The sequence below is a fragment of the Lacerta agilis genome, chromosome 2 (genome assembly GCF_009819535.1).
Source record: "Lacerta agilis isolate rLacAgi1 chromosome 2, rLacAgi1.pri, whole genome shotgun sequence".
NCBI lineage: Eukaryota > Metazoa > Chordata > Lepidosauria > Squamata > Lacertidae > Lacerta > Lacerta agilis.
The window spans coordinates 74325809-74351583 of NC_046313.1; the positions used below are offsets into that span (position 1 = coordinate 74325809).

General features: G+C 42.4%; 1 protein-coding gene across 3 annotated transcripts in view; it reads right to left on the reverse strand.

Annotated features, from left to right (window-relative positions):
• Positions 1-16336: 16336 nt before the first annotated feature.
• TAMM41 (TAM41 mitochondrial translocator assembly and maintenance homolog) overlaps positions 16337-25775 on the reverse strand; it is a 30057-nt gene continuing 20618 nt past the window's right edge. For all 3 annotated transcript variants that reach the window (XM_033140782.1, XM_033140783.1, XM_033140784.1), the window contains 2 exons: positions 24148-24210; positions 16337-16603 (listed from right to left, as the gene is read on the reverse strand). In XM_033140782.1, the coding sequence (XP_032996673.1) occupies positions 16530-16603; positions 24148-24210 (137 nt within the window). In that variant the 3' untranslated portion in view covers positions 16337-16529. The remainder of the gene's footprint in view (positions 16604-24147; positions 24211-25775) is intronic.

Consider the following 25775-nt stretch of genomic DNA (forward strand, 5'->3'; position numbering starts at 1 on the left):
ACTTGCTACTCCCGGCAGCCAAGCTGGGCTGCGCGGGCTCCGGCCGGAGAGAGCTCCCTGCTTGCTGATTGGGCGAGCGGGCAGGCGGGCGAGCGAGCGAGCGAGCGGCTGCTCCCCAAACAATGCGCGCCTTTGCAGAGTCAGCAGCCGCGCGAGGAAGCCCGCGCCGCCGTGCGCTGGCCCAGGGAAGAATTCCAAGAATGATGGAATTCTCTTCCTAGCAGGTGGGGAGAGCCGCGTGGCCCCATTGGCCGCGGCGCACATGAGATCAGCATACATTAGGATAATGAGGCCCTGACATCACATCCTCAGCAGGTAGAAAAGGGGAGGGGGGAGAGGCAGGAGGTACCTCAGCTGAAGGAGAGAGCCAGGTTGGGAAAGGGAGCCTGGAGCTGCCGTGACCCCTCCGGGTAGGAGGGTCAGCGCTGCATTGCAGCCGGTTTTATAACGCCCCCCGCACACACACGCGCACACACACACACACACACACACACACACACACTTCTTTCTCTTTCCTCTGACTCCACCTCGCAAACACTCCAGTCATTTGCAGCAGTTTTCAGCGTAACTTGCTCCGGGCGAGAGAAGAGGAATAAGAAGCCCCCGCCCCATCAATTAGATGGGAAGTTCCTCTATCCTATCTCCATTTCTGCATTTATGATGTGCTCTGTGTCGACCTTGAAGTCAACACAGACATTTCAAAAATAATCCTGGAAATAAAGCATCAGAAATAGGTGCACATGAAAACACGTTTTTTGGATTGTATGTGTCAGTCAGAGCAGTGAATATAGCCTACTACGTTGAACAAGCTTCATTGAGCCTTTCATCTGGTAGTACCGGTATTATTGCTTGCTTACTTGCTTACTACGGATGACATTACTGTTTCCATGGCAACATTTTTGTGCCCAGCAACTTGGGAAGTCAGAGTACACCCTGGCACAAAAACAAAATCTGACCCTAGAAGTAGCAAAATGAATTCCAATAGGGACAAATGTAAGGCTGTACATCAGGAAGAACCAGCTGCACCAATATAAGATGGGGGGGGGGGGCACCTGGCTTGCTAGTAATACATGTGAAAAGAAACAGGGTCTTAGTAGACCACAAGCTTAGCATGACTCAACAGTGTGATGCAGCAGCAAAAAACGCTAGTATTATCCTAGCCTGCATCAACAGAAGTATTGGGGGAAGTAATTGTTGTTGTTGTTTAGTCGTGTCCGACTCTTCATGACCCCATGGGCCAGAGCACGCCAGGCACTCCTGTCTTCCACTGCCTCCCGCAGTTTGGTCAGACTCATGTTGGTAGCTTCAAGAACAGTGTCCAACCATCTTGTCCTCTGTCGTCCACTTCTCCTTGTGCCCTCCATCTTTCCCAGCATCAGGGTCTTTTCCAGGGAGTCTTCTCTTCTCATGAGGTGGCCCAAGTATTGGAGCCTCAGCTTCAGGATCTGTCCTTCCAGTGAGCACTCAGGACTGATTTCCTTAAGAATGGATAGGTTTGATCTTCTTGCAGTTCATGGGACTCTCAAAAGTCTCCTCCAGCACCATAATTCAAAAGCATCAATTCTTCAGTCTTCTTTATGGTCCAGCTCTCACTTCCATACATTACTACTGGGAAAACCATAGCTTTAACTATACAGACCTTTGTCGGCAAGGTGATGTCTCTGCTTTTTAAGATGCTGACTAGGTTTGTCATTGCTTTTCTTCCAAGAAGCAGGCGTCTTTTAATTTCGTGACTGCTGTCGCCATCTGCAGTGATCATGGAACCCACTGCCTCCATTTCTTCCCCTTCTATTTGCCAGGAGGTGATGGGACCAGTGGCCATGATCTTAGTTTTTTTTTTTATGTTGAGCTTCAGACAATATTTTGCGCTCTCCTCTTTCACACTCATTAAAAGGTTCTTTAACTCTCCTCACTTTCTGCCATCAAGGTTGTGTCATCAGCATATCTGAGGTTGTTGGTATTTCTTCCTGCAATCTTAATTCCGGCTTGGGATTCATCTAGTCCAGCCTTTCGCATGATGAATTCTGCATATAAGTTAAATAAGCAGGGAGACAATAAACAGCCTTGTCGTACTCTGGGGGAAGTAATAGTCCTGCTCTATTCTGCCTTGGTGAAACTACACCTGGAATACTGTGTTCAGTTCTAGGCACCACAATTTAAGGAGGATATTGACAAGCTGGTTTGTGTGCAGAGGAGGGTAACCAAGATGATCAAGGGTCTGGAAACCACACTTGATGAGGAACAGTTGAGGGACTTGGGTATGTTTAGCCTCAAGGGCTGTCACATGGGGACTGTAGCAAGCTTGTTTTCTCCTGCTCTGGAGGATAGCACCCGAACCAATGGATTCAAGTTACATGAAAGGAGATTCCAACTAAACATCAGGAAGAACTTTCTGACAGTAAGAGCTGTTTGACAGTGTGACAGACTGCCTTGGGAGGTTGTGGGCTCTCCTTCCTTGGATGTTTTAAAGCAGAGGTTGGATGGCCATCTGACATGGATGCCTTAGTTGAGATTCCTGAATTGCAGGGGGTTCAAATAGATTGCCCTGGGGGGTCCCTTCCAACACTCCAATTCTGTGATTCTTTGATGCTATGCTAAAGTGGGAATTTACTTGGGGCCATGGCGATGTACCACTGCAGCTTCTGTGTGTAATTTCTCAGCAAGAATTGTGGTGACCTGGTAACTTCCCAGAAGACAGGATTATTTCTATCCAATTACAAATGTAGGGGTGTTCTAGAGAACCTGGACAACAGCCTTCATCCTTACTTGCTTGCATAAAGCTTAGGCTGCGGTTAGACTATGCCCAGTCTTTATTGAACATTCAGTCTGATTTGTTTACAAGGTGGTTATATCATAATGAGCATTCATCCTGGTTTGCTTGTGGAGTGTGTACATGTCTACCTGTTATAACACTCATGAAATCTTTCAAAGGAATCACAATATCTTAGTTCACCTGGAATTTTAGCTTCTTCTTTTTTGGTGCCGGTCTGGTTGATTCTCTGTGACTTAACTCTATCCACATCTTGCCTTAATAAAATTATTGGTCATAGTTTACAACTGACATCAGCTTTCTAAAATGTACTTCAAGGAAACTTTAATCTGAAACAAGTCACTAAGCTCCATATGCAAATAATTTGAGAAAGTATTTCAGCATTGCTCAACTGCAAAGCTGCCGCTTCATACAGCCTGACATCTAGCCATACTCAGATGACAACAAAATGCCAAACTCTATCAGAAACACGCCACAGTCATGGCAACATTGTTCATGTGCGAAGACTTAAGGATACTTGGAAGAGAAAAATAAGAGACAAGCTGTGTCATCAAACTGAAGTAATTCCAGATATGCTGCGAACATTGTTATACTTGGAAATTATAGCAATTATTGCATGCAACAAGAAGTTTGCTGCAGTATGCTGGCCTTAAATATTTTCTTCTTTCTGGTGACATTACAAGACAATTGCCTTCTCATACTTGCAAGTGGGGACGTAACAAAGCACTCATTTTTCAAGAGTGGACAAGTATTTTAGTCTACTGGTTAATTTCTCTTGCTTTTTAGTATCAGCGCCTTGACTGCATGATTTGTTCTTAGTTGCAGAGAGACTTCATCTTCTAGTGCTGCAAGACTGTAGAGATGTAAGACATGAATCTGTGAAACTAGTTTCATGCACGGCAAATGGGAGTTGTGTTTCTTGAGTAGCACCTCTGCAGGCTACATTTAAAAGATTGACAATGAAGGGAGGGGTACATGCAGTTTGCCACATGACAGGGATCAATTGTTCAAAGGAACCAAAAAACAACAACAAAAAACCCCTGTTGGATCAGCACATGTTCTTGGCCTAGCCTCACTCATTGGGTCCAGGCCATTATAAACAGGGAGATGGGGAAGTCCCAAAGCGCTTGTTTTTTTTAATAATAAAGAAGTCAACATGTTTCCTTTGAAAAACGTTTAGTCCCCCCTACACACACAAACACACCCACCCTTCAACTGTTGTCTAAGAATGCTGTATATGGCATTCAAACTGTAAGAGAAACATTGTAAATGGGACGGGATGGTTCAGACATGCCATAATTATTATAACTCAAGATCCCATAACAAAGTAGCCTTTGATGTAGCAAGGAATGGAGATCAGCCAGACTACAAAGGCTGCATTTAGTATGTTTGTTCCAAAAATGTAGCACACGGAATACTAAATTTTACATGCAAAACCCATTTTTGCTCCCTATTAATTAGTTTTCTAGTTGAAATATTAATAGAAATGGTGCATTTATCTTTTATTGGAAATGTCTGCACAATTCTTCAGCAGCAGATTTATAAAATAAGGTGCATTAGGACTGAGTGTGGAATTTGTCACTTATATATCTCAAAGGGAAGGAAGGTACATGGAAATGGAGATTTGCATCCAAGGAATGGTTAGATTTAAGTGTTTATTGTCATTGTTTTTCTCTCACACCCATACTTCTCTCTTCTACCCCTTAGTACAAAATAAGACCGCAAGTCTTTATCCATTGTACTACACTGCCTCTCATATCAATTTCATTACCGAAGTGCTGTTTTTGAAAGATGTGACCTGCCATGACCTGGTGCTCTCATTGCCTTATAATGAGTATATCATAAATGTCTAGACAGGCATATTTAAGAGTCTGGATCAGACATTGCTCGTCCCCCACTCCCCCTTAGCGTATGAGGTGTTCCAAAAGATAGATGAATCAAGGAACTAATGGCTCATGCCTCTGCATTCTGTACAAAGGGAAAATCAGACAGCCAGACAATCAACAGATGGGAAAGGGTACCTAAGGGACATTGGGACCAACAATCTCGCTACACTTATACACTGATAGATTCTAAATTTCCTGTTTACTTAAAGTGTCAGATCAGTGTGCTGAGACAGCAAAAAGAGCAGACAGTGGCAAGACTTAGAAAGAAAGCAATCTAAATAGCAAGTGTAATGGAAAACTAACATGAATTGACCTGAAGCATCATACCAATGGTTCATGTAATCCGATGATGGGCAGATTTCAGGCTTCTTGGGTCAACTTTGTTTTTTACTAAAATCCCGGGATCAACCAGCCAGATCCAAATGCAAACAACATACAGCTAGAGTTAAAGAGCAGGATACCTCTGAACATGTTCTAAACCTAAGAACTTGTTTTCAGTACCAGCACCAAACAGAGTTTGCAGTCCTTTTACACACACAAAAAGACCACTCTGGGTTAGCTCTCTTGGTTTCAGAAGCCTAATTTTGTAATTCCTATCAAGTATCTGGAAATCGGAAACCCTGGCCAATTCACTAGACATCACCCAGAAATGTGCCAGTAGATCACCTATTTTCTACTCACCCAGCATTCTATTTTCAACTGTGGAAACACTGGTGCCTCTGAGAGGGTCAAGGCATCTTGCAGTAGCCATCCCCTTTGTTGCTCCTGCTCTCCTCCTCCTCCTCCTCCTCCTCCTCCTCCTCCTCCTCCTCCTCCTCTGGTATTCAGAGGGTATATACTGCCTTCAAATAAACAGTTCTGCATAGACTTCACAGGTTATAGCTCCAAATAAAGCTATTTATCCAGGGCTCTGACAAATCCTTTTTCAGGTCCCATCAAAGCTAACGAAAGTCACTACATATTGTAATGGTAAATGGCATATATACAAACTGTGCAACTGTGTGCAGATGTACTTCCATTTGTCTGCCAAGGAATTTCGCTAAACGATCAGACATGGTTTTGAGAAAATTCCATCCACTCTCTTTATAGTTTTAACTTGATAAATGTTCATTTCCCCACTACCACCACCACCCACACAGAATCAGAATTGTATGTAACACTATTTGGCCAGAATCCAACACAAGAATGAAGTATGCTCGAGTCTGTTTTGGAATGCGACCTGAATGGGAGCACAGCCTAGATTTCTATAATGCCATTCATAATTTCTGTTTTAGTTTTATCCCTTTCCTAAAAGATGCTGTTTATTGGTCGCTTTCCCCAGAACAAAGCAGTTAATATCGGTATGGATTTTGTTGCTAAGTTTTAAAATCAAGAACAGCACATTAAAAGTGGCCCATCCATTAAAAATGAAGAAACAAAAATACTTCACCCCTGCACAACATAAACATGATATCCTAGCATTTAACTTGTACTTTAAACTGTAGTTTGTTTTCTGTACAGCTGCTCCACCACCGAAGCAGTTCAGAGGGGGGAAATGTTGGCATTGTCTGTCTCGAGAGACTTCCGGGGGGTGAAGTCAAACCACTGCACCAGCAGCACTGAAGTGACCTCCTTGGGGTGCAAGCCTGGGCAGTGTGTAGGGTGGTCCTGGGCTGCCCAGACAACAAGACCCCCTCTTGGCCTCACTTAGGTGGACCAAAGGAAAGCAGAGCAACGTGTTTGGCACCAGCTTTGCTGCAGGAGTTGCCAGAAGGAGGCATATGATAATCACAATATTATTTAAAAAAAACAATTTCTTTAACAAAATGTGCATATCCCTTGATTGCAGTAAAACCTCCAAGCAATTTACCATAAATATGAAAATTATCAACAAAAAAGTTTAAAGCAATTAAAATAAAATGGGAAAATAGATAAAAATGTGCCAACATGTTTATCTATTTATCAACATTATTTTAACACATGAACAACAACAAAAATTAGTAAGATTTTCAAAATGATGTTAAATCCTTAAGAAATGCCAGCATAAACAATAATCTTAAATCAAGAGTAAATCAGGCGGGTTTTGCCCAGTGCCCACAGTATGGAAGGAGGGTTTCCTATGGGAATCCATTCCAAATAGTGGGCCCTATCACAGGGAAGGCCTTCCAGCTCTGTGGTTCCATAGATGTCATTGTTGCAAAACCTGAGTAAAACAGATCTCAGTCTAAAGAAAGATGGGAGGACATACGGGCTGCCCAATGTAGCACAGATAGGGGCCAGTGTTTCTTCTGTGAAATTGGTATTTTTTTGGTGGCCCATAGAATTCCTTAGCTTTCAAAATATACCCCCAGGCCCCAAAAGACTGAGCACCTCAACTATATTTTGTCAACCTTCAAGCATTAATTATTATAGGATTAGGTTACGCAAGCATACTGAGAGAACAGCTGATTCAACCCCTGATAATATTGACTACCGTGTGTGCAAACTGACCCAACTGAAAAACACTGAGCAAGTTACACCCATACATGGAGGGTCCTTAATAAATCCCTGTTTGCTCCCTTCTTGCTTATGTGCAGGCATGGATATTTGCACAGGCAGTGTAATAGGACATTAGGGTGAATGGGAGATCTGGGTGTTCCTCCCCAACCCCTCCCATTCAGACCTCCCTCTCTGCCCAATTACCAGTTACTAAGACTCAAAATAACATTGTATTCTAACTGATGGCACATTCACACATCAAATGATGAAAATGCACTACAGGCATGAGTATCCCTCCTGCCCAGGTCAAATGATACGGCACAGCAGCTAGCTGATTATCACTTGCAGTTATTCTGTTATACTGCAGTACCAGCTGGCATTCCGTATACTGGGTTAATTCATAAAGCAGAGGAGCACTAAACAGACATATGCAACAAGGTTCAAAAAAGGAGCCTGCAGCTGGGTTTCAGCTTCAGGGTAGTCTAAATATAACACTGGATACTTGAGGAGTCAGATATCTAACATCCTGGAACAACATGCCATGCAATTATGCTCCATATATTGCTTTGGGGGCAAATTAGATGGGGGGGGGGGAACTAAGCAAGTAGAGAACAATAAATCTTTCCAAAGTTTGTTGTTCTATTTCTCAAGCTTGCATTGTCTCCAAAGTGGCTCACCAATTCTGTACAAAAGCACAGTAGAACAGAATTCATCCGAATGCAGTCTGTGTTATAATTCTAGCATAACGATGAACTGCTAGGGTTGGTCAGCTTTAAAACTGGGTGAAGGGTGGTTTCAAAAGGCTGTGGAGAAGAATGCAAGCAGTAGAGTTCATCCTTAAGACAGAATCAGTGGGTGAATTCAAACAACCAGGTTATTCATAGACACTTTCAGCCATCGCCCAATATCCTGACTGGTCACTTGACACTTTCAACATTTGGTGACTCATTCACAATGGTCTTTTAATAGTAGCTGCCAAAGTGAAGTCCCATCTGATGAGATTCTCGGGTGTCTGCTTGCCAACAAATGGCCTGGATCCAGAATATTTTATCTATTCCTATGGCATCTTAGAGTTAACTCACAGCCATCTCTATGTCTTGTTCACTGCTGAAGAATCCCAATGTTCTCCTACCTTCTTATAAAGTGGCTGGATTTGTCCTTCTTATATAATATCCCTTGTGTGGAGAGGTGAGCCAGAATTCGAGTGCTGTCACTCATTTGACTCTGGTTCATCTTTAGGTAAGATGGATGAAATTACACCATATACTAAGCCATGGGACGCGGGTGGTGCTGTGGTCTAACCCACTGAGCCTAGGGCTTGCTGATCAGAAGTTCGGCAGTTCAAATCCCCACGACTGGGTGAGCTCCTGTTGCTCGGTCCCAGCTCCTGCTAACCTAGCAGTTCAAAAGCACGTCAAAGTGCAAGTAGATAAATAGGTACTGCTCCAGCGGGAAGGTAAATGGCATTTCCATGTGCAGCTCTGGTTGCGCCAGAAGCGGCTTAGTCATGCTGGCCACATGACCCGGAAAAACTGTCTGCGGACAAATGTCAGCTCCCTCGGCCAGTAAAGCGAGATGAGCGCTGCAACCCCAGAGCATAGCTGTCAACTCCCCCCCCCCCCCGTTTTAAGGGATATTCCCTTATTCCGAATAGGATTCCTCGCAAGAAAAGGGAAAAGTTGACAGCTATGCCCCAGAGTTGTTCACAACTGGACTTAACTGTCAGGGATACTTTACTTTTACCTTTTACTAAGCCATGGGATATGAGGATCTTCACATGAGGCTGGGGAAGCAAGGACAAAAAGCCTTTGCTTCAGACTGCGAGTTCCCGAGGGCAGAAGCCTGTGCTTGCTTGCTTATGTTGCTTTATTTGAATGGATACAAGCACTTTGATAGTGCGAAGGAGGAAGGAAAGAGCAGTTACCAAGCACCAGAATCGGTTAAAGCTATTGATCGAAGCAGGGCTAGCTAATGTGGTACCTTCCAGATGCTGTTAAGAGTGCAGCTCCCATCATTGTGGCCAACTAGCTGGAGCTGATGGAAGTTAGCTCAGTTGGTAGAGCACGAGACTCTTAATCCCAGGGGCATGGATTTGAGCCCCATGTAGGACAAAGAGATTCCTTCCCTGCAGGGTGTCGGACTAGATAATCCTTGTGGTCCCATCCAACTCTATGATTCTATGAACAATATCTGGAGGGCAGCATGTTGGCTATGAGCTATAGAGGACAAAGAGCAAGACACACAAGATTGCTAGGGAGCAGCAATTTGGGTACTAAAACTAAAAAAGTGACTACAGTAGAGCACAAAAGGAAATAACAGAGAGAATACAAAAGTGGTCAGCATGATGTAAGTCTTTAGAAGTGCACAAAATTAAATATGCGCTTATCTAACATTAAAGGTCTGTGGTAAATGTTCATTTCCATATTTTAGAGGGACTCCTAATGCAACAAACCACACTTTTCTCCATATCCTTCAGTCACACTGCATAATCTCTCCCATGCCTGCACACTTGTCTATAGGAAAGACTTTTCTGAATGGGGTTTTCTTTCGCATTACAACTGAACAGGGTGTTTTCTATTAACGAAAACAGGAGGCACTCACAACATCGACTACTATAGCCCATGATTCACTTGTGGCTCTGTGCCAAAACCTAAATAGATCGAAGGTCTGTAGACTCCAGAGGAAAGGTTGGCTACTTCTTTTTTCTTTCTCTTTTTCTTAAAAAAAAAATCCACAAGAGACGTGAATGATTTACAGAGAACTGAAAGAAAAGGCTTTCGAGACTGTCCCTGCTAAAAGGGAAAACTTTCTTACGTCCTGACTCATGCAAGATTTACTGTACGGTCTACAATATTTGCAGGGAACGCACAACTGGAATAAGCTAGCCCACCCACCCCCCATTAAACTGACTTTTTTTTATAAAAAACCCACCTCTCTCAACTGTATTTAATGCCCTGTTTTGTTTTTGTACACAAACAAATTCTCCACAAACCTTGCCCAAATATGCACTATATACTTTAGCCACGTCAGAGAAATAAAACCGACTCAGGTTACAGTCAAGCTCCATAATAAAGCACCTGTAATGTGTAAGAGACTGTGCCATTGGCTTGCCGGGCTCTGGCTTTACACAGAACATCTGCTGCATATAAAATGCTTAATTAGCTGTTGAACTGTGTCGGTAACTTTTCGTTTTGGTCTCTGGAACGTAGCATTTGCTTTTTCTCAGCTAGCAAGTTTCAAGTTGAAGGCAACGAAGCTCTTTACCAAGGCAGAGGGGTTAACCTCCAGCCTCCTTCTAATCTGATCAAGTTACTTCTAATGCTCTGGGCCCATATTTTTCATGAGGGTGATGTCTCCCAAAGTGGCAACTTAAGTAAACTTCCTAAACTTTTCTTTATTGTGATTGGTCCATCTCAAATGTACTTTTTCCTCCCAACTGTATTGTTTTGCCTACCTTATGAAAAAGGGTATGTGATATCAAAGTATACTTGGATATAAAAAATATACGGATGAGATGTTATGTGCACATTTGTTCACACTTCCAAAAGAAAAACCTATTTATAAACGATTGAAAAATATCTCCAGCACAACATAGTTGTCTTTCCAATTACAATAGTCAGAGTACTTATGCTTTGATACTCCAGCAAAGTATATTTAGTGTATCCAAGAATCTTTCCCTTGTTAGCTTCGCTTACCCTTCACTATTCCATCTGCCATCTTGCACGATGAAGTAAGCTGATGCTCACAGAGGTTCTTGTCACAATAAACAGCTTAAGAGTGGCGTGCTTGGGTACTTTTCAGGAACACTCAAATAAGACTGTGTATTGCTTATATATTAACATTTGGTTTAGTGGGGATGGGGAAAACTCTTATGGGCTATTAAAAAGAAGAATGGTTGTAGCACAAGTTTCGCTTCCAGTTATATAGAACAGGCCAATGCTCCCAAAGTACAAAGCATCCATTTGCTTTAAAAGGTTCTTGCATCAATTCCCCAAATCTGCATGTTAATATTGAGAATTTAAAGAAATGTGGAGCAGGGGTGGTGGTGGTGATGTACTAGGGACACCTTGTAAAAGATAACAAATTACACCAGTAGGTTTGCAGGAAGTTTTGTAAGGTGGACTATATGAAATGTTATGGAAAAATTTAGGAAAATGATAATTGGTTATGATTTTAAAAGTAACAGTGAAATTATGAAAATGCAAAATTAGATTAGGAAAATGGAAATCTTTAGACATGGTTGAGGGAAGTCCAAAAATGTTGTATAAGATATGAAGTAATGTTAAATGATGTGTGGCAAATTTATGCAAAATTTAATAAAAAATATTTTTTTAAAAAGACGAAATCCGTGGAAATTTTTGATAAATACTAACACCTCTAAATTGCATTTACAGAACTGTGTGAATGTTCCTATACATATTAAAAGAATTGGTGTGTGTATGTGTGCTGCCCTACCACCCACTAGCCACCCCACCAGAGTATTTGCAAGTACCAACTTAAAAAGGGAGGAGGAAGTGTTGCTTAAAAAAAACATTACCCAAAATGCATTTATAAAATACAGAAATAAATGTTCACAAAGAAGGTACACTTCAGCAAGAAAGGAAGAGAGAACACACCAATATTAGAGGAGAAAAGCGAGATAGAGAGTTTCAGAACACAATTATTCGAGAACAGCCATCTTTCCTTCATAAAATCTTTTGGGGGAAGGTACTCCATTTGTGGTGGTAGCGACTCAGATTCAGAAACTTTGGGATGATACTGCTTGATATCTTAAATACATTTCTGTGCGGTTTCTGGCCCAGATATGGCACTGAAATTTCCTTGGTCACTATAAGGATGGAAAGACAGATGAAGTTCATCCTCATTAGTTCTACCGAGTCTCTCAGTGGTCTTTGATACTTTGTTACCTTCAGTTCACTTGCCTGCAAGGCACCATGTTAGGCATCCTATTCCTTCCTGATGCACATATGCCTGAACGTGGTGCTGGCACTACAGCTTGACAACCGTGTGCTATGGTGTCCTACAGAGTTCCAGCTGAGGCCCATTCAACTTTCATTCAGATTAAAAAAACATGCCACGAGTAACAGATGGGTTCGTTTTTGTCATCCCAAAAATGACAAGGCGGCTCAATGTGTATGGGAAGTGGTATCCTGCTCACTATTGATGTAAATTGTACTTCCCCTTGAAGAGGTTTACAGCTAGGGAAACTGTTAGATCCAGGCCTTTCAATGGGTGTTCTGCGTGTTGCCTTTCATCAACTTAGGCTACCTCTGGGCTCTCTTAGAAAATGAAAGGCATGTTGTGGTAATATCCAGGTTAGACTTTAAAAATGCATTGTGCATAGGGCTACCACTGGAGACTGTTTGGAACACAGCAGCTAATTTTTTATGTGGAACACACTAGCCTGAATATCTTCTACCTGTTTTAAAGTGCTTTCACTGGCTTCCACACAGAATTCACATATTGGTTTCAATCATATATATTTATTACTAATATTTCTATCCCGCCATTTAAGGTTTGGGACCAAGGTAACTGAAGAACCTCCTTCTCCCACATAAACCTACCTGATCGGTTGGAAACTTTCCTCCTGATGCCCCTCCCTTCATGTGTTCAGTATCATCAGAGGATAGGTAGATGTTCATGAAACAGGGCCTTATCAGTGGTGGCACCATATCTTTAGAACAACCTCCCCAGGCAGCTCTGTGAGGCTCCAATGTTACCATCTCTTGGCTTTGGATATTTACATCAGTTTTTTAAATATTGTAGATCACTATGTTGCGACGGCAGGGCCAGAAAAATTGGTTCCCAGTATCCTCTGGATCTTGGTTATCTGCTGATCAGACTGCATAAACTTTCTTTCCCACTTCACTGCCAAATCCCTAAGCAACTGACCTGAACTGCTATCAGGGAAGCTGCCAAGTTCCTGGAAGAGGTCAAGCAGAAATTCTCTCCTTCCTGATCATTAACCACTTAAGATTGAAACAATCCTTCGTTAGCACAGGGCACAGAAAACCTTTCATTAGCATGCAGTTGCCCTTTCTTTTGAAATACGTAAATGAATACAAAAATATATATAGCTGACTTGCACAAGACGACACAGGAAATTGCCTTATACCACTGGTGCAAGCCAACCACGATGCATCAGTATTATCTACTCTATATTTTGTGTAGTGTTTTATGACACTGCAACTTTAAATTGTTGCTAAGCCACCCTTAAGTACACATAGGCATTAGAAGCCTGAAGCAGAAATTTCTATATGAATAAATGCATACGCTAACTGGCAGTGGCTCTCTACATTTTTATGCCGCAAATGTAACTTGCATGCATGAACCCTACCACTGAGCTGTCCCTCAAGCACAGCATTGGAACTAGGAGTGTGCACCGACCGCAACATTTATTTTGGACCCCAATTCAGGGTTGCCTGAAACTTTTTAGATTGTCCGATTCATCAGTTCACGTGAGTCCATTTTGTTTCTCCCACCCCCCAAACAGTATCAGCTATAACTTATTTTTCTTTAGGCAGATGTGAATGAAAGCTGCAATGGAATGGAGTGGAGGAAGCCTGCCAATTTACATGCAGTTAGATCCAGTGGCTTTTCTACGGGACAGTTTTAAAGTTTGGTTTTTTTTTTAAAAAAAGGAAATGTCTTAACTTTTAAATTCTGGGGTAGAATATATATCAGGCAATCTTGCCAATTCTGATGTCATGAATCCTGCCAAATTTCAGAAGCAAAGCTGCAAAGGTTTCTCCTCAAGGGCAGCTGTCAACAGTTTTTACATTTTGTGGGCAGCTGGCCTGAAAATTGCAGACATGGGGGAGGTACCCCTGCATCTAAGAAACCTGTCCAATTTTAAACCAAAATTTCCAAGGGCTTTTGAAGCTGATTTTGGGGTGGGAAGAACTAAATGGGCCTGCTTTCCTAATAAGATCATTCCCATTGATTACAATCAGCCGCAAAGGACCTCCTTCTCCTGACCCTGACATTTTCTTCAAGCTAGACATATATTTCTGTTCTGCAAAGTTGCTTCCTGTCCCTATTAGCCCCACACAAAGTTTTCTCTATGGTAAAATCATAGATTTTTTTCACTTTTCACAGATATTTGTCTGCAGAGTTTGATATCTGGATCACCAAGGTGCCACAAAACGCTTCACAGCTTTCCCTTTTTGACTTGGGCAGAATCACAGGGATCCCATTTTGCTTTGGGCAAGCCCCAAAGCTGCTGCCCCCCCACCCCCAGCACCCTTCTTCACTTTGGGATTTGGAATTTGACACACAAAGCGTTTCTCAAAAGACTGCAAACGGGATGAATAACTTCTAAATTATATCTCTCACCTCACTTCAAACATGGGTCTGCCCCCTACATGTGGTATGATGCATCTGCTGCTATCCCACGGCAGAGTTCATGCTATGTATGCTTCATTAAAATCAATGGCACTTACATGAAAAGCACACACAGGATTGCAATCTTTGACTTTCAGATTGCTTAGTAAAATGATCTAGAAAGCTCAAATATTTAAGAGTCTGCAAGAGCTCCTGAACTCTAAATTAAAGGCCACAGCTACTCTCTAGAGCTGCTCAGTACTACTCAGTATAAGTATCCATGCTGAGAGTGAGATTGGCCCCCAAATTGCTTCTTAGATGCCTTCAAGTGCAAAAAAATAATCAGGATTTTGCAAAAGAGCTTGTTGTGAGAAAAAGTGTCAACAGCGCATTTCCAGCATTAAAAACTCTCCCATGTAGTTCCTTACTATGTTACCAATCTGTTCTACTTTAATCGTTTGGGAACACAATAATCCTGGAAGCTGGAAATGTAAAGCTCTCCATCATAAGACCTCACTATATTTCAACAGGACTAAAATATGAGAAAGTTTTTCTAGAATTGACTATTTTTTAATGAAATATGCCTTATTTTTGTACAGCTTTTCATTGTATTTAAAGACTTCGTGTGTGCTTTTCTACAATCAGTAATCAAGCTCTTGTGCCACCTGGGCTGCAAAACACATCTCTATACATTTACCTGCCTTGAGCCCATGAGAAAGAGTGGAAAATAATCAAATTAAAATTACGTTTTAACCTGAGCTCTTGTAAGCTTTCAAATCAAACATGAACTAATACATAACCATTTATCGTGTATAATCTTTAAGAGAGCTGTCCTTTGTATTTCCCTAGCTCCTCCTGACCGTGCCTTTAAATGCAACTACCATGTGAGTTGCAGCCCAAACACACCTTTTTGCATGGTAGCCATCTGTGAAAAGCTGTTTGGATGAGAAAGCAACTTTCAGCAAATGGAGGGGTGGGTGGGTAGGAAGGGAAACAAATCTATACAGCCCCTCACAAAAAAAACAACCACCAATACGTATTTTCACTTTGCCTTAAGAGAAATGAGTAGTAAGGTCAATGCTGTTATTTGAACCCCCTTTCTTTGGTTGTCTTCATTTGTACCCCAGTAATTAAAATTCACAAGTGGTGGGGGTGGAGAAACAGTCTATTACCAGTAAGAAAACCGTTCCACAATTTTAACCACAGGCAGATATTAAAAGCACTAGCAGTGCAGCAGGACTCTTAAATTATATACCTAAACACCCACACATTATTGGACCCAGAAGCTCAACTATAACCCAACCTTGTTTTGAAATATGACCTGCTCACCGATATTTGGCTGTGAATTATACCGCTGTCAACTATGCCTTAAAAACAAATGGCTGACCTTTTGCAAAGTTACTTGGCATGTAACTCTACACAGAAAGAGAGCCAAGAGGAAAAATAATTCAGTACCATTCAATGGTTCTTAAGCTGTGTGATTAGACCTTTAAGAGTTCTTGGTGAAGTTAAAGATGCAAGAGTACGAGCCGCTCTTGCAGAAGAGTGGTCAGCACAAACTGCATGCTCAAAGGACATACACACACTCTCTCCATATATTTGTAAAAGAATAAACTTTTGTAGGAGTCCTATTTAGAAGTTCATTAACAGTATCCATGAAGGGGCCACAGGGCCATGTGCACTGCCCTCTCCAACCTTCCTACCCTGAGCATCAAGATCTGATGAGGGAGATTGAAAGCACATTCAGCTGAGCAGGCTTACAGTCCTCCACACGACTGGGAACCCTGATCACACAGGGCTCCTCTTTTTAAGGATTGTAACATAACACAGCACATATGGAAACAGTCACTCTGGAAAGGTAGAAAAAAAAAAGTTCTAACAAGGAAGGAAGGAAACCCACTTCTTCAAGAAACCAAAACTGGTGATCTCCTGTGTTTATAGTCTGCGCAACACTGTTGGTGTATAAATAGCACAAACATGTTTCTGCATATTCTTAATTTTCCAAGGCAAGGTGATGCAGCAGGTCAAATGGGAATAACCTTCAGCCACAAAGAGGATCAGCTGATTTTTCAAAAAGTCCAGCCCTCTGGGTGTCATGTCTTCCTCAGCCATCCTTTTGACATTTTGTACATCTTCTTCATGCTGTAAGTCACAGATTTTTTTATTCCTTTAAAAGAAAGAAAAGAATGAATGAATTAAGAGTGGGCTCCTTACATGGGGAGACATTGCTTCTCCCTGGCTATGACAGAGTGCAAGGGTTCTCAAGGGCCGAGGAGATATGCTAACATGGCTCAAGTTATTGGAGGGCTCATCTGCTCTTACATTTTGGCCGTTGTTTTAAATCACAGTTTATTGGCTTTATCATTTTCTTGCATTATTTATGTTAGTAAATATGTCAGTGTATTTTTAATTTGTCAGCCACCTTAAACAGAAAGGCACAGCAGAATAACTTCACAATGCTTGTTCCCCTCTTTAATACTCTTCATTACTGCTCCCCATTAACTGTTTTAAGAATGTGTTGACTGTTTTATAATGCTTTACTTTGTTTGTAAATTTTGGGCCTGTTTCCTGCCCTGGACTCCTTCGGGAAGAAGGTCAGGATATAGATTAAATAAATAAACAGCAACAACTAATAGACTGTTGAACAATGAATAAAACACTGAATGAATGAATGAATAGCAATAACTAACAAATTAACTAATTTTAAAAGTAGGAAAAGGAAGTCAGACATTTAGAACAGCTTCAGTAACTAGTGTTTTATACTTCGTTACCTGGTGAAGCATCCCACAACTTTATGGCCAGTTCTTAAATCAAGAGAACTTGACAATACAGTATACATCACCCAATTATCTATTTTAACTAGTCCCCAATGCATTTTTGAAGACTCTCATTACTAAATCCTACTCTTTAAATGTCTCATGACTTGAGACTCCACAGAAGTAGGTGTGTTTGTTGTAATCATTCTGCAAAGATGACCATCTTCAAGATTTCAGTCAGCAGTCTGCTGGTGCTGTGTAACTAAATACCACATATGCAAGTGCTTCCTTCTAGCTCTGCCATTTGTCACTTTGAAAACTTCCTGGTATTTTCACTCAGAGAAAATGGAACCACCCCCCAGGCTTTTTCAGGCTAGATCTGTTGCCTGATATAGCACCCTTTGCTTTCTATTTCTCACTCCCATATAGCCTGGAAAAACAGCTGCCACGTTTCATGGTTGACATCTGCACCTTGCAATATATGCTACATGCAAGCACTGCAGGATGTTTCGTTCACTCACAATGAAGCAGACCAATATCTATCAAAATCTGTCACTCAGACAAGAAACAGCCATAAGCAATCAACATGGCAGGCCTAGATGGGAACACCCCTATGCAACTATGAGAATAAGGGGAGGACAACCACAGGTTATTTGCACTTAGCACTGCTCATGCTTCCTTTGAAAAATCTGAGCTCAGAACTTTACCATCTCGTTCATTTTAGATTTGCATGCCCCAGATGGCCACAACACTTAATATGCTTCACCATCAAGCAGATACACAATGATATGCTTCGAGGTTTTTCACCAGAAGCAGAAAGGGAGGAAGTCAACTCTGAACTTTAGGAAGACATTGTGTTCCTAAGAATTCATGAGCAATTTTTCATTAATAAGGATAGATCAAGAATCTGTCTCCAGCTAAGCTACACAATTTTTACAAAATGTTTTAAGATCCTTAATACCAAATTCTCGTGAATTTTTCTTCAACTTAGCCAATAGTATTTTCTGATCGCACCTTTGAAAAAGGGTAGGAAGTAGTATTCCTGTTGTTGTATAACACAACAGTCATTAGAGTTCACATTGACAGATAATGAGTAGTATCTCATGGGCGTCACCCCACCAATTGGAGGGATCCAGCAGCAGAATGGGGAGGGAGACCATTTTTGTCTACCCCTCCTACTTGCACCTGCTCCCATGTGCTCTGGAGAAGCAAAGGGACACCCAGTGGTTAACACCCAATATGACAAGCTTTGTAGAATAAATATTTGGCTATATCGTTGGTAACAATACTGCACTGTTGCTCTGCTGTAATTGAAGAGATGGTGCAGCTGCAGTCCATGCTTAAATCCTACTGTTCTAATAGCGAATTCATTCTCTTTGGATCTTTATAGAGACAAGATCCTAACATCCGCAAATAATAAGCAAGCTCAGGAGAACCAGAATGTTTGCAAAAGTACCAAAAATATTTAATATTTAGCCACCTACAGGGTGGGGTGAGCTGCGGCAGGATGCTCCGCAGGGCCTCCAGAATCTGCCGGCCTCCTCCCACCCAGCCGCCCTACAGCTGGGGGGGAGGCAGCGGGCGGACCGCTTGGGTAGCTCGGAGCCTGCGTGCGCCAAAGCTACCGCGTCTCTCCCAGGAGAGACACGTGGCTCAGGCATGCTGCAGGCCCCGTGGTGAGTGCCGCCCAGCATTCTGACACTCCGTTCAGTGGTGACACCCTGGGTGACCCGCCTCCACCGTATCCCCCTTGCTCCGTCGCTGCTTAGACTGCTAGCATCTACTGTAATTTTCTGGTCTTTAACTATCAAGTCTACATGGGGAGGGCTAATATCAGTGTTTTTCCTATGCAGCAGTCTGAATGTAGCCTAGCATTGTCCAAAGCTTTAAAATCTGAATACTCAGGAATACCTAGAAAAGATATCAGTTGGAATTAAATAGCAACGCATGCCTTGGCAGAAAACTAAGCATCGCTAGATCATTACTGCAAATATAACAAAACATGGCTTTATTTTACACAAGGTTGCCAAATGCAATAACTGTGTGTGTGTAACACACACACACACACTCCGTAGAAGCAACTAAATATAAAACCTTTTCAAAGCTTCTAAAAGTTCTAAAAGATCATAAGGCCAAGAGGAAAAATAAATCAATGGATGGTGCCACTTCTAATAGAAACCAGACCAGAAGTCTTGCCACAGATTTTAGAAAACACACAGGCCCCTTTTCTTGAAAAGCCAAATAGGGCATCTGACAGTAAACAAAAATATAGGGCTCAAACTAGTTTAAAACCACGCTGGCAGAAAAAGATGAAGGGAAATATTACCAGTTGTTTAAAAAGTCCTTGTTGTGCTCCCTGCCAAATAATGTTTGCAAGCAGAGCACGGCAGCTACATAATGAGTGCCATCGAGGATCCAACTGCCTACCATATGACCTGTAGATATTTCAGGGCTTAACAAGGGCTATTTTACCTGTGTTTCAGCATGTGATAAACTGTTTATAAAAATGCAGGCATCATATTGAAACAAGTAACTGTTGAGAATGTGAGTTGAGCAACAGCAAATGTTAACAACATATAGCAAGTCCTCCCTAGATAACAACCATATGACTGCCAAGGAAGCAGAGAGAAGGAAAAGGGGGACATAAAAGGAAAATGCAAGTTGCTAATGCAACAACGTCTGGCTTTCGAATTCTGCCTCAAGCCTGCCATTAAAATTTGAATAAAGTCTGCGTGGGAAAGAGGAAAAAGGGCGTAGGAGATGGGTGGATAATACACCGATGATAAATAATACTCATACAAGTCTGTGCTAGTTCAAAGATTCATTAGGAGAATTACAGTTGTAACAGGAGAAGGATGGTTAAGTGGTTAAACCGGTATCTTTGTATACAGCTGAATATATGAAAAACACCCACACACAGCAACCCAACTTAATTGTGTTTATGTTCTTAAGACATCTGCTGCACTTCGAGCATCCATGCATTTCTGTGGGGAACCCACAAACTTATCTATTAGTAAACTAGTGTGTGTTAAGAGCTGAAAGTCAAGGCACACAGGAATTCCCACCAATTAAACAGTTCTAAAACTGGAAAAGACCCTGATGTTGGGAAAGATGGAGGGCGCAAGGAGAAGGGGACGACAGAGGATGAGATGGTTGGACAGTGTTCTTGAAGCGACTAACATGAGTTTGGCCAAACTGCAGGAGGCAGTGAAAGATAGGTGTGCCTGGCGTGCTCTGGTCCATGGGGTCACGAAGAGTCAGACACGACTCAATGACTGAATAACAACAAGAAAAACAGATGGTTAATGTGCCAGGATGCAGGTGTTAGCAGCTGGCCTCTAGTGGCTAACATCTCATGTATTTATGAACCCTCAACTCTGCTGGAGTGAGGTCCTCACAGAGCACACTTTAACTCTCCAGAAGCCTGAAAAAGTTTCATGATCTGCAGATTATGCAAAGGAGAAGAGAAGGAAGCCCAGTAGCCCGTTTGATGCTTCACAGCTAAGTCAACAGGAGTAACAAAGTTACCGCTAACTTCCCCGGGTGAGCTTCCTACACAATTCATGAACAGCACTAGCATGTGGGATAATTGGATGGGGTATGGGTGGGGTGCCAAGAGTCTGCTACAGAGATAAAAACACAGAACTGAACATACTGCAAGCCCATGACAAGGAGCCCATCATTGCAGGTATAATGTGCAATTTGGCCTTGAGATTTCTTTTCTTTTTCTTTTTGCAATATCTCAGATGACAGATAGGGTATAATTTATTTGTTTTATTAGATTTATATACCACTCTTCATCAAAAGATCTCAGGGTACTTCACAAGATAAAAGATTGTATAATGTGCGTGAAAAGAATTAGTATCAACTGCATGGTTTGAATCAGGCATCCCCAAACTGCAGCCCTCCAGATGTTTTGGCCCACAACTCCCATGATCCCTAGCTAACAAGACCAGTGGTGAAGGGTGATGGGAATTGTACTCAAAAACATCTGGAGGGTCCGATGTTTGGGGGTGCCTGGTTTGAATAACTGAGATGTGCCCTGTAAGTGTGAACTGACTATGGAGAGTTTGTGGTTAGGTGGCTGCAGCAGACTGAGCACCTGTGATTGTAGGCAGAATCTGCATAGGGGCAGTCAGGGGCGGAAGAAGGGGTGTGTGGTGGAGGTGGTCCGCCCCATGTGTCACCACTGAGGGGGATGACAAAATGCTGGGCAGTCCTCACTGAGGGGGCCCGCAGCACGCCCGAGCCACGCATTTCTCCTGGGAGTGATGCAGTGGCTTGGGCGCCCGCAAGCTCTGCACTGCCCAAATGGTCCGCCTGCTGCCTCCCCCTCAGCTGTAGGGTGGCTGAGTGGGAGGAGACAGGCAGACTCCTCGGAGGCCCCATGGAGTGTCCTGCCCCAGCTCGCCCCAGGCGCCCGATCGGTTTGCTCCACTGCCAGGGGCAGTAAATCTTGATGGAGCCACAGCAGGACAGCCAATCTTAAGGACTGAGGGGAGGGGCCTGGAATGGGCAGAAAAGGGAGGATCAAATATAACATACAACTATATATATATATAAACTCTGATGGATTTTCTAGTTGAGAAAGTGATCCTGTTGGGGCTCGCTTCTCTATAGAACAGCGAGATGCATAGAGCCATTGACATAATCACTTCAAAGGGTCTTGTCCAACATTTTGGAGGTTGCAATGCTTCCTGCTATTCCAAAGAGTTATGACTGATGTAGTGAACTGGTCAAAATCTGGAGTGTAAGTCTTCTTCTTTGGCGATCACTTGTAGCCAAGTAAGATTGTGTTCCATGAACATGGTCTTAACACTGAGTCCGTAAGTGACAGCGGAGGCCTATTCTAGATCCACACGTCCTTTCACAGTGGGGACATAGGTTTCCGGGTGGGAGTTGATCATGGTGAGGGTTTGCCAAATGTGTCTTCCTCTTAGCTCGTTTTTCCCTTTCGTCCTCAGTTCAAGCGTCTTCAAAGTCTATGACATCTTTGGAAAAGGCTGTTCTCCAATTGGTGCGCTCGCAGGCCACTGTTTCCCAGTTGTTGGTGTTTATACTACATTTTTAAAGATTTGTCTTGAGGGAGCCTTTAAACCTCTTTTGTTGACCACCAGCATTACACTTTCCATTTTTAAGTTAGGAATAGAGTAGTTACTCTGGAAGACAATAATCAGGCATCTGAACAACATGACCAGTCAAACGAAGTTAATGTTGAAGAATCATTGCTTTGACACTGGTGATCTTTGCTTCTTCCAGTACACTGGCATTAGTTTGCCTGTCTTCCCAGGTGATCTGTACAATTTTTTAGAGACACTATTAGTGGAATCTTTAGAGGAGTTGGAGATGGTGTTTATAAATGGTCTGTGTTTCACAAGCATATAGTAAGTTTGGTAGTACAATAAGCTTTGTAAACAAGCATTTTGGTTTCCCTGCGAATGTCCTAGTCTTCAAACACTCTGTACTTCAATCGAGAGAAAGCTGCACTTGCAGAGCTCAGGCGATGCTGGATTTCAGCATCAATGTCAGCCCTTGTGGAAAGGTAACTGCCCAGGTGGGAGATGTGATCAACACCTTCCAACGTTACACCATTGAGTTGGATTTGTGGTGCTGCCAAGGGGTTGTTTTGTGCTTGTTGGTGCAGCACTTTGGTTTTTTTGGCTGTTGAGTGATAGGACAAGCTTTTCGTAAGCTTCTGTGAAGATATTTAGGATGGTTTGAAGGATTTATAGTGTTGAAGGCCTTAGTCAGGTCAATAAACGTCATATACAGGGGTTGGTTTTGCTTTCTACATTTTAATTGAAGCTGTCAAGCAGTGAAAATCATGTCCACTGTCCCCCTAGAAGGTCAAAAGCCATTTTGGGATTCAGGAAGGGGTATAGTTAGGAGACAGGTTGCGAAGATCCTTGCAATAATTTTGCCAGCCGCAGCTAATAAAGAGATGCCACAATAGTTTCCACAATCCATTCTATCACCATTTTTAAAAAAGGTTGATAATTTTGGCATCCCTAAAGTCTGCTGGGATCTTCTCTCTCTCTCCCAGATTTTTTTGGAGTGTTTTTACTTACACTCCAGACAAAAATTGGAGTGTAAGTAGTAGAAATGTCGCTGTCAAGCCAACTGAACATTGTGTTCTGGATAATGGGGAGCAGGGGCTTCTCTCTGTGTGTAGGCTATGTTCAACACCCAGTGCATGAGAATAACACAAGAAGAAGTGTGAATATCATTTTAAGCGACTACTTAAGCAAGGCCCAGTTCACTGTTTACATTAGGAGGAATGTTTGTCATGTTGACACCAGTGTGCCCATTCACCATCTGCCCACAACTGTTTGGAGACATAAATCGCTTGGGTGTCAATGCAGCCAAGACACCTGCCATTATATAGCGTAAATTGGCTCTATTTTGCACTTGATAGGAGATCTGAAAAAGTGGCTTTTTTAAAGTGAAACAATATAGCACAAAAACAGATCAAAACAGGCTTCCAAACCAATCAAAAATCAGGTCCGTGATTTTAATATTGTCATAATACTGTCAGCTCATTTAGATAGTTTGTTTTAACTATGCAATGCCGAGTTAAGTGAGTCAGTAACTCAGAAGAGCCGACATTTGAGCAGTAACTGCAGAAGTATTTCTCAGAAGCCCAAGAGAACATAGCACAGATCTGTTAGCGGAGACAGCAATATGACGCTCACCAAAGTGAATAGAATGGCTGCTCTCCATGGCAGACAAGAACTTCCCATGCGGAGCGTTTTGTACACAGCAGATGCCGAGCATCTCCTGAACCCAACTGAAGTGCCAGTTCTTAAGGTACTTCAACCAACAGGCTCTCTCATTTCCAACCCTTAGATATGCAAGATCATTTTTTATTAAATTTCTGGAATAGAATTAGCCTTGCATTGTATATCTTCCTCAAGGATATGGTCCATCAGGAAAACCCAGCACCACATGCTCTTACCAGCTGTTAGGGTGGTTTTAGCACTCTGAATTAGGCTGGACGATCTCACAATTCCTGAAATGCCTGGAGAGAGAGGGAGAAAGAGAAAGAAAGAGGATAAACAAAAACAGATGTTATCCATGATACTCTTTTTTTATGGGGGTGGGGGTGGGGGGGTTGCAAGTCAAATATTTTTCCAGTAACACAGTAAACCCAGCATGACAGTATTACTTGCCAATTACCCCAACAAAAGCTGTTTATTTTGCTTTTATCAAGTACAGTAGATTCAAAAGCTCGTTAAAATTATTTCATGGTATTTAACACATACATTTACATTAAAAAAAACTTTTGAAGGCGATTTCACTACAGAGAGAAAAACTTGGATTTTGCAATCAAATAAAACTTGGATTTTGCAACCAATAAGAAGTTGCAGCCAATCACAGTTCTTTGATTATTCTCATGCAGCTACTGGGTAACTGTTATCAATGAGTATTGCTGGTATGAGGCACATCTTCTCCAAACACACATTTGTTGGATTCGCCACAAAGTATGAGGAAGCCTCAAGTGCTGTTTATTAGCATTAAAACATTTTCCAAAAAAATGGATGTCACACTTTTGGGAATGAGCTATTTTCTACAAATAGAGAATATATAGACATGCCTGGAAGTACTTTTGCAAGCAGCAACACATAATTTCCCCCATTGTGAATATTTATGCATGCTACTGAGACCTGTGGGTATAGGGCAATATATAAATTCAATCAATAATAATAATAATAATCATAATAAAAAATTTATTATTTATACCCCAGCCACTCTGGGTGGCTCCCAACAGAATATTAAAAACATGATACAGCATTAAACATTAAAAACTTCCCTAAACAGGGCTGCCTTTGGATGTCTTTTAAAAGTAAGATAGTTGCTTATTTCCTTGACATCTGATGGGAGGGGGTTCCACAGGGCAGGCACCACTACCGAGAAGGCCCTCTGCCTGGTTCCCTGTAACCTCATTTCTCGCAGCGAGGGAACCGCCAGAAGGCCCTCAGCGCTGGACCTCAGTGTGCAGGCAGAACAATGGAGGTAAGTATACCTGAAGGAGCGTTTAGGGCTTTAAAGGCCAGCACCAACACTTTGAATTGTGCCCGGAAACGTACTCGGAACCAATGTAGGTCTTTCAGGACCGGTGTTACATGGTCTCAGCAGCCACTCCCAGTCACCAGTCTAGCTGCCGCATTCTGGATTAATTGCAGTTTCCGAGTCACCTTCAAAGGTAGCCCCATGAAGATCGCATTGCAGTAGTCCAAGCAGGAGATAACTAGAGCATGCATCACTTTGGTGAGACAGTCTGTGGGCAGGTAGGGTCTCAGCCTGTGTACCAGATGGAGATGGTAGACAGCTGCCCTGGACACAGAATTGACCTGTGTCTCCATGGACAGCTGTGAGTCCAAAATGACTCCCAGGCTGCGCACCTGGTCCTTCAGGGGCACAGTTACCCCATTCAGGACCAGGGAGTCCTCCACACCAGCCCACACCCTGTCCCCCAAAAACAGTACTTCTGTCTTGTCAGGATTCAACCTCAATCTGTTAGCCGCCATCCATCCTCCAACCGCCTCACACAGGACCTTCACTGCCCTCACTGGTTCTGATTTA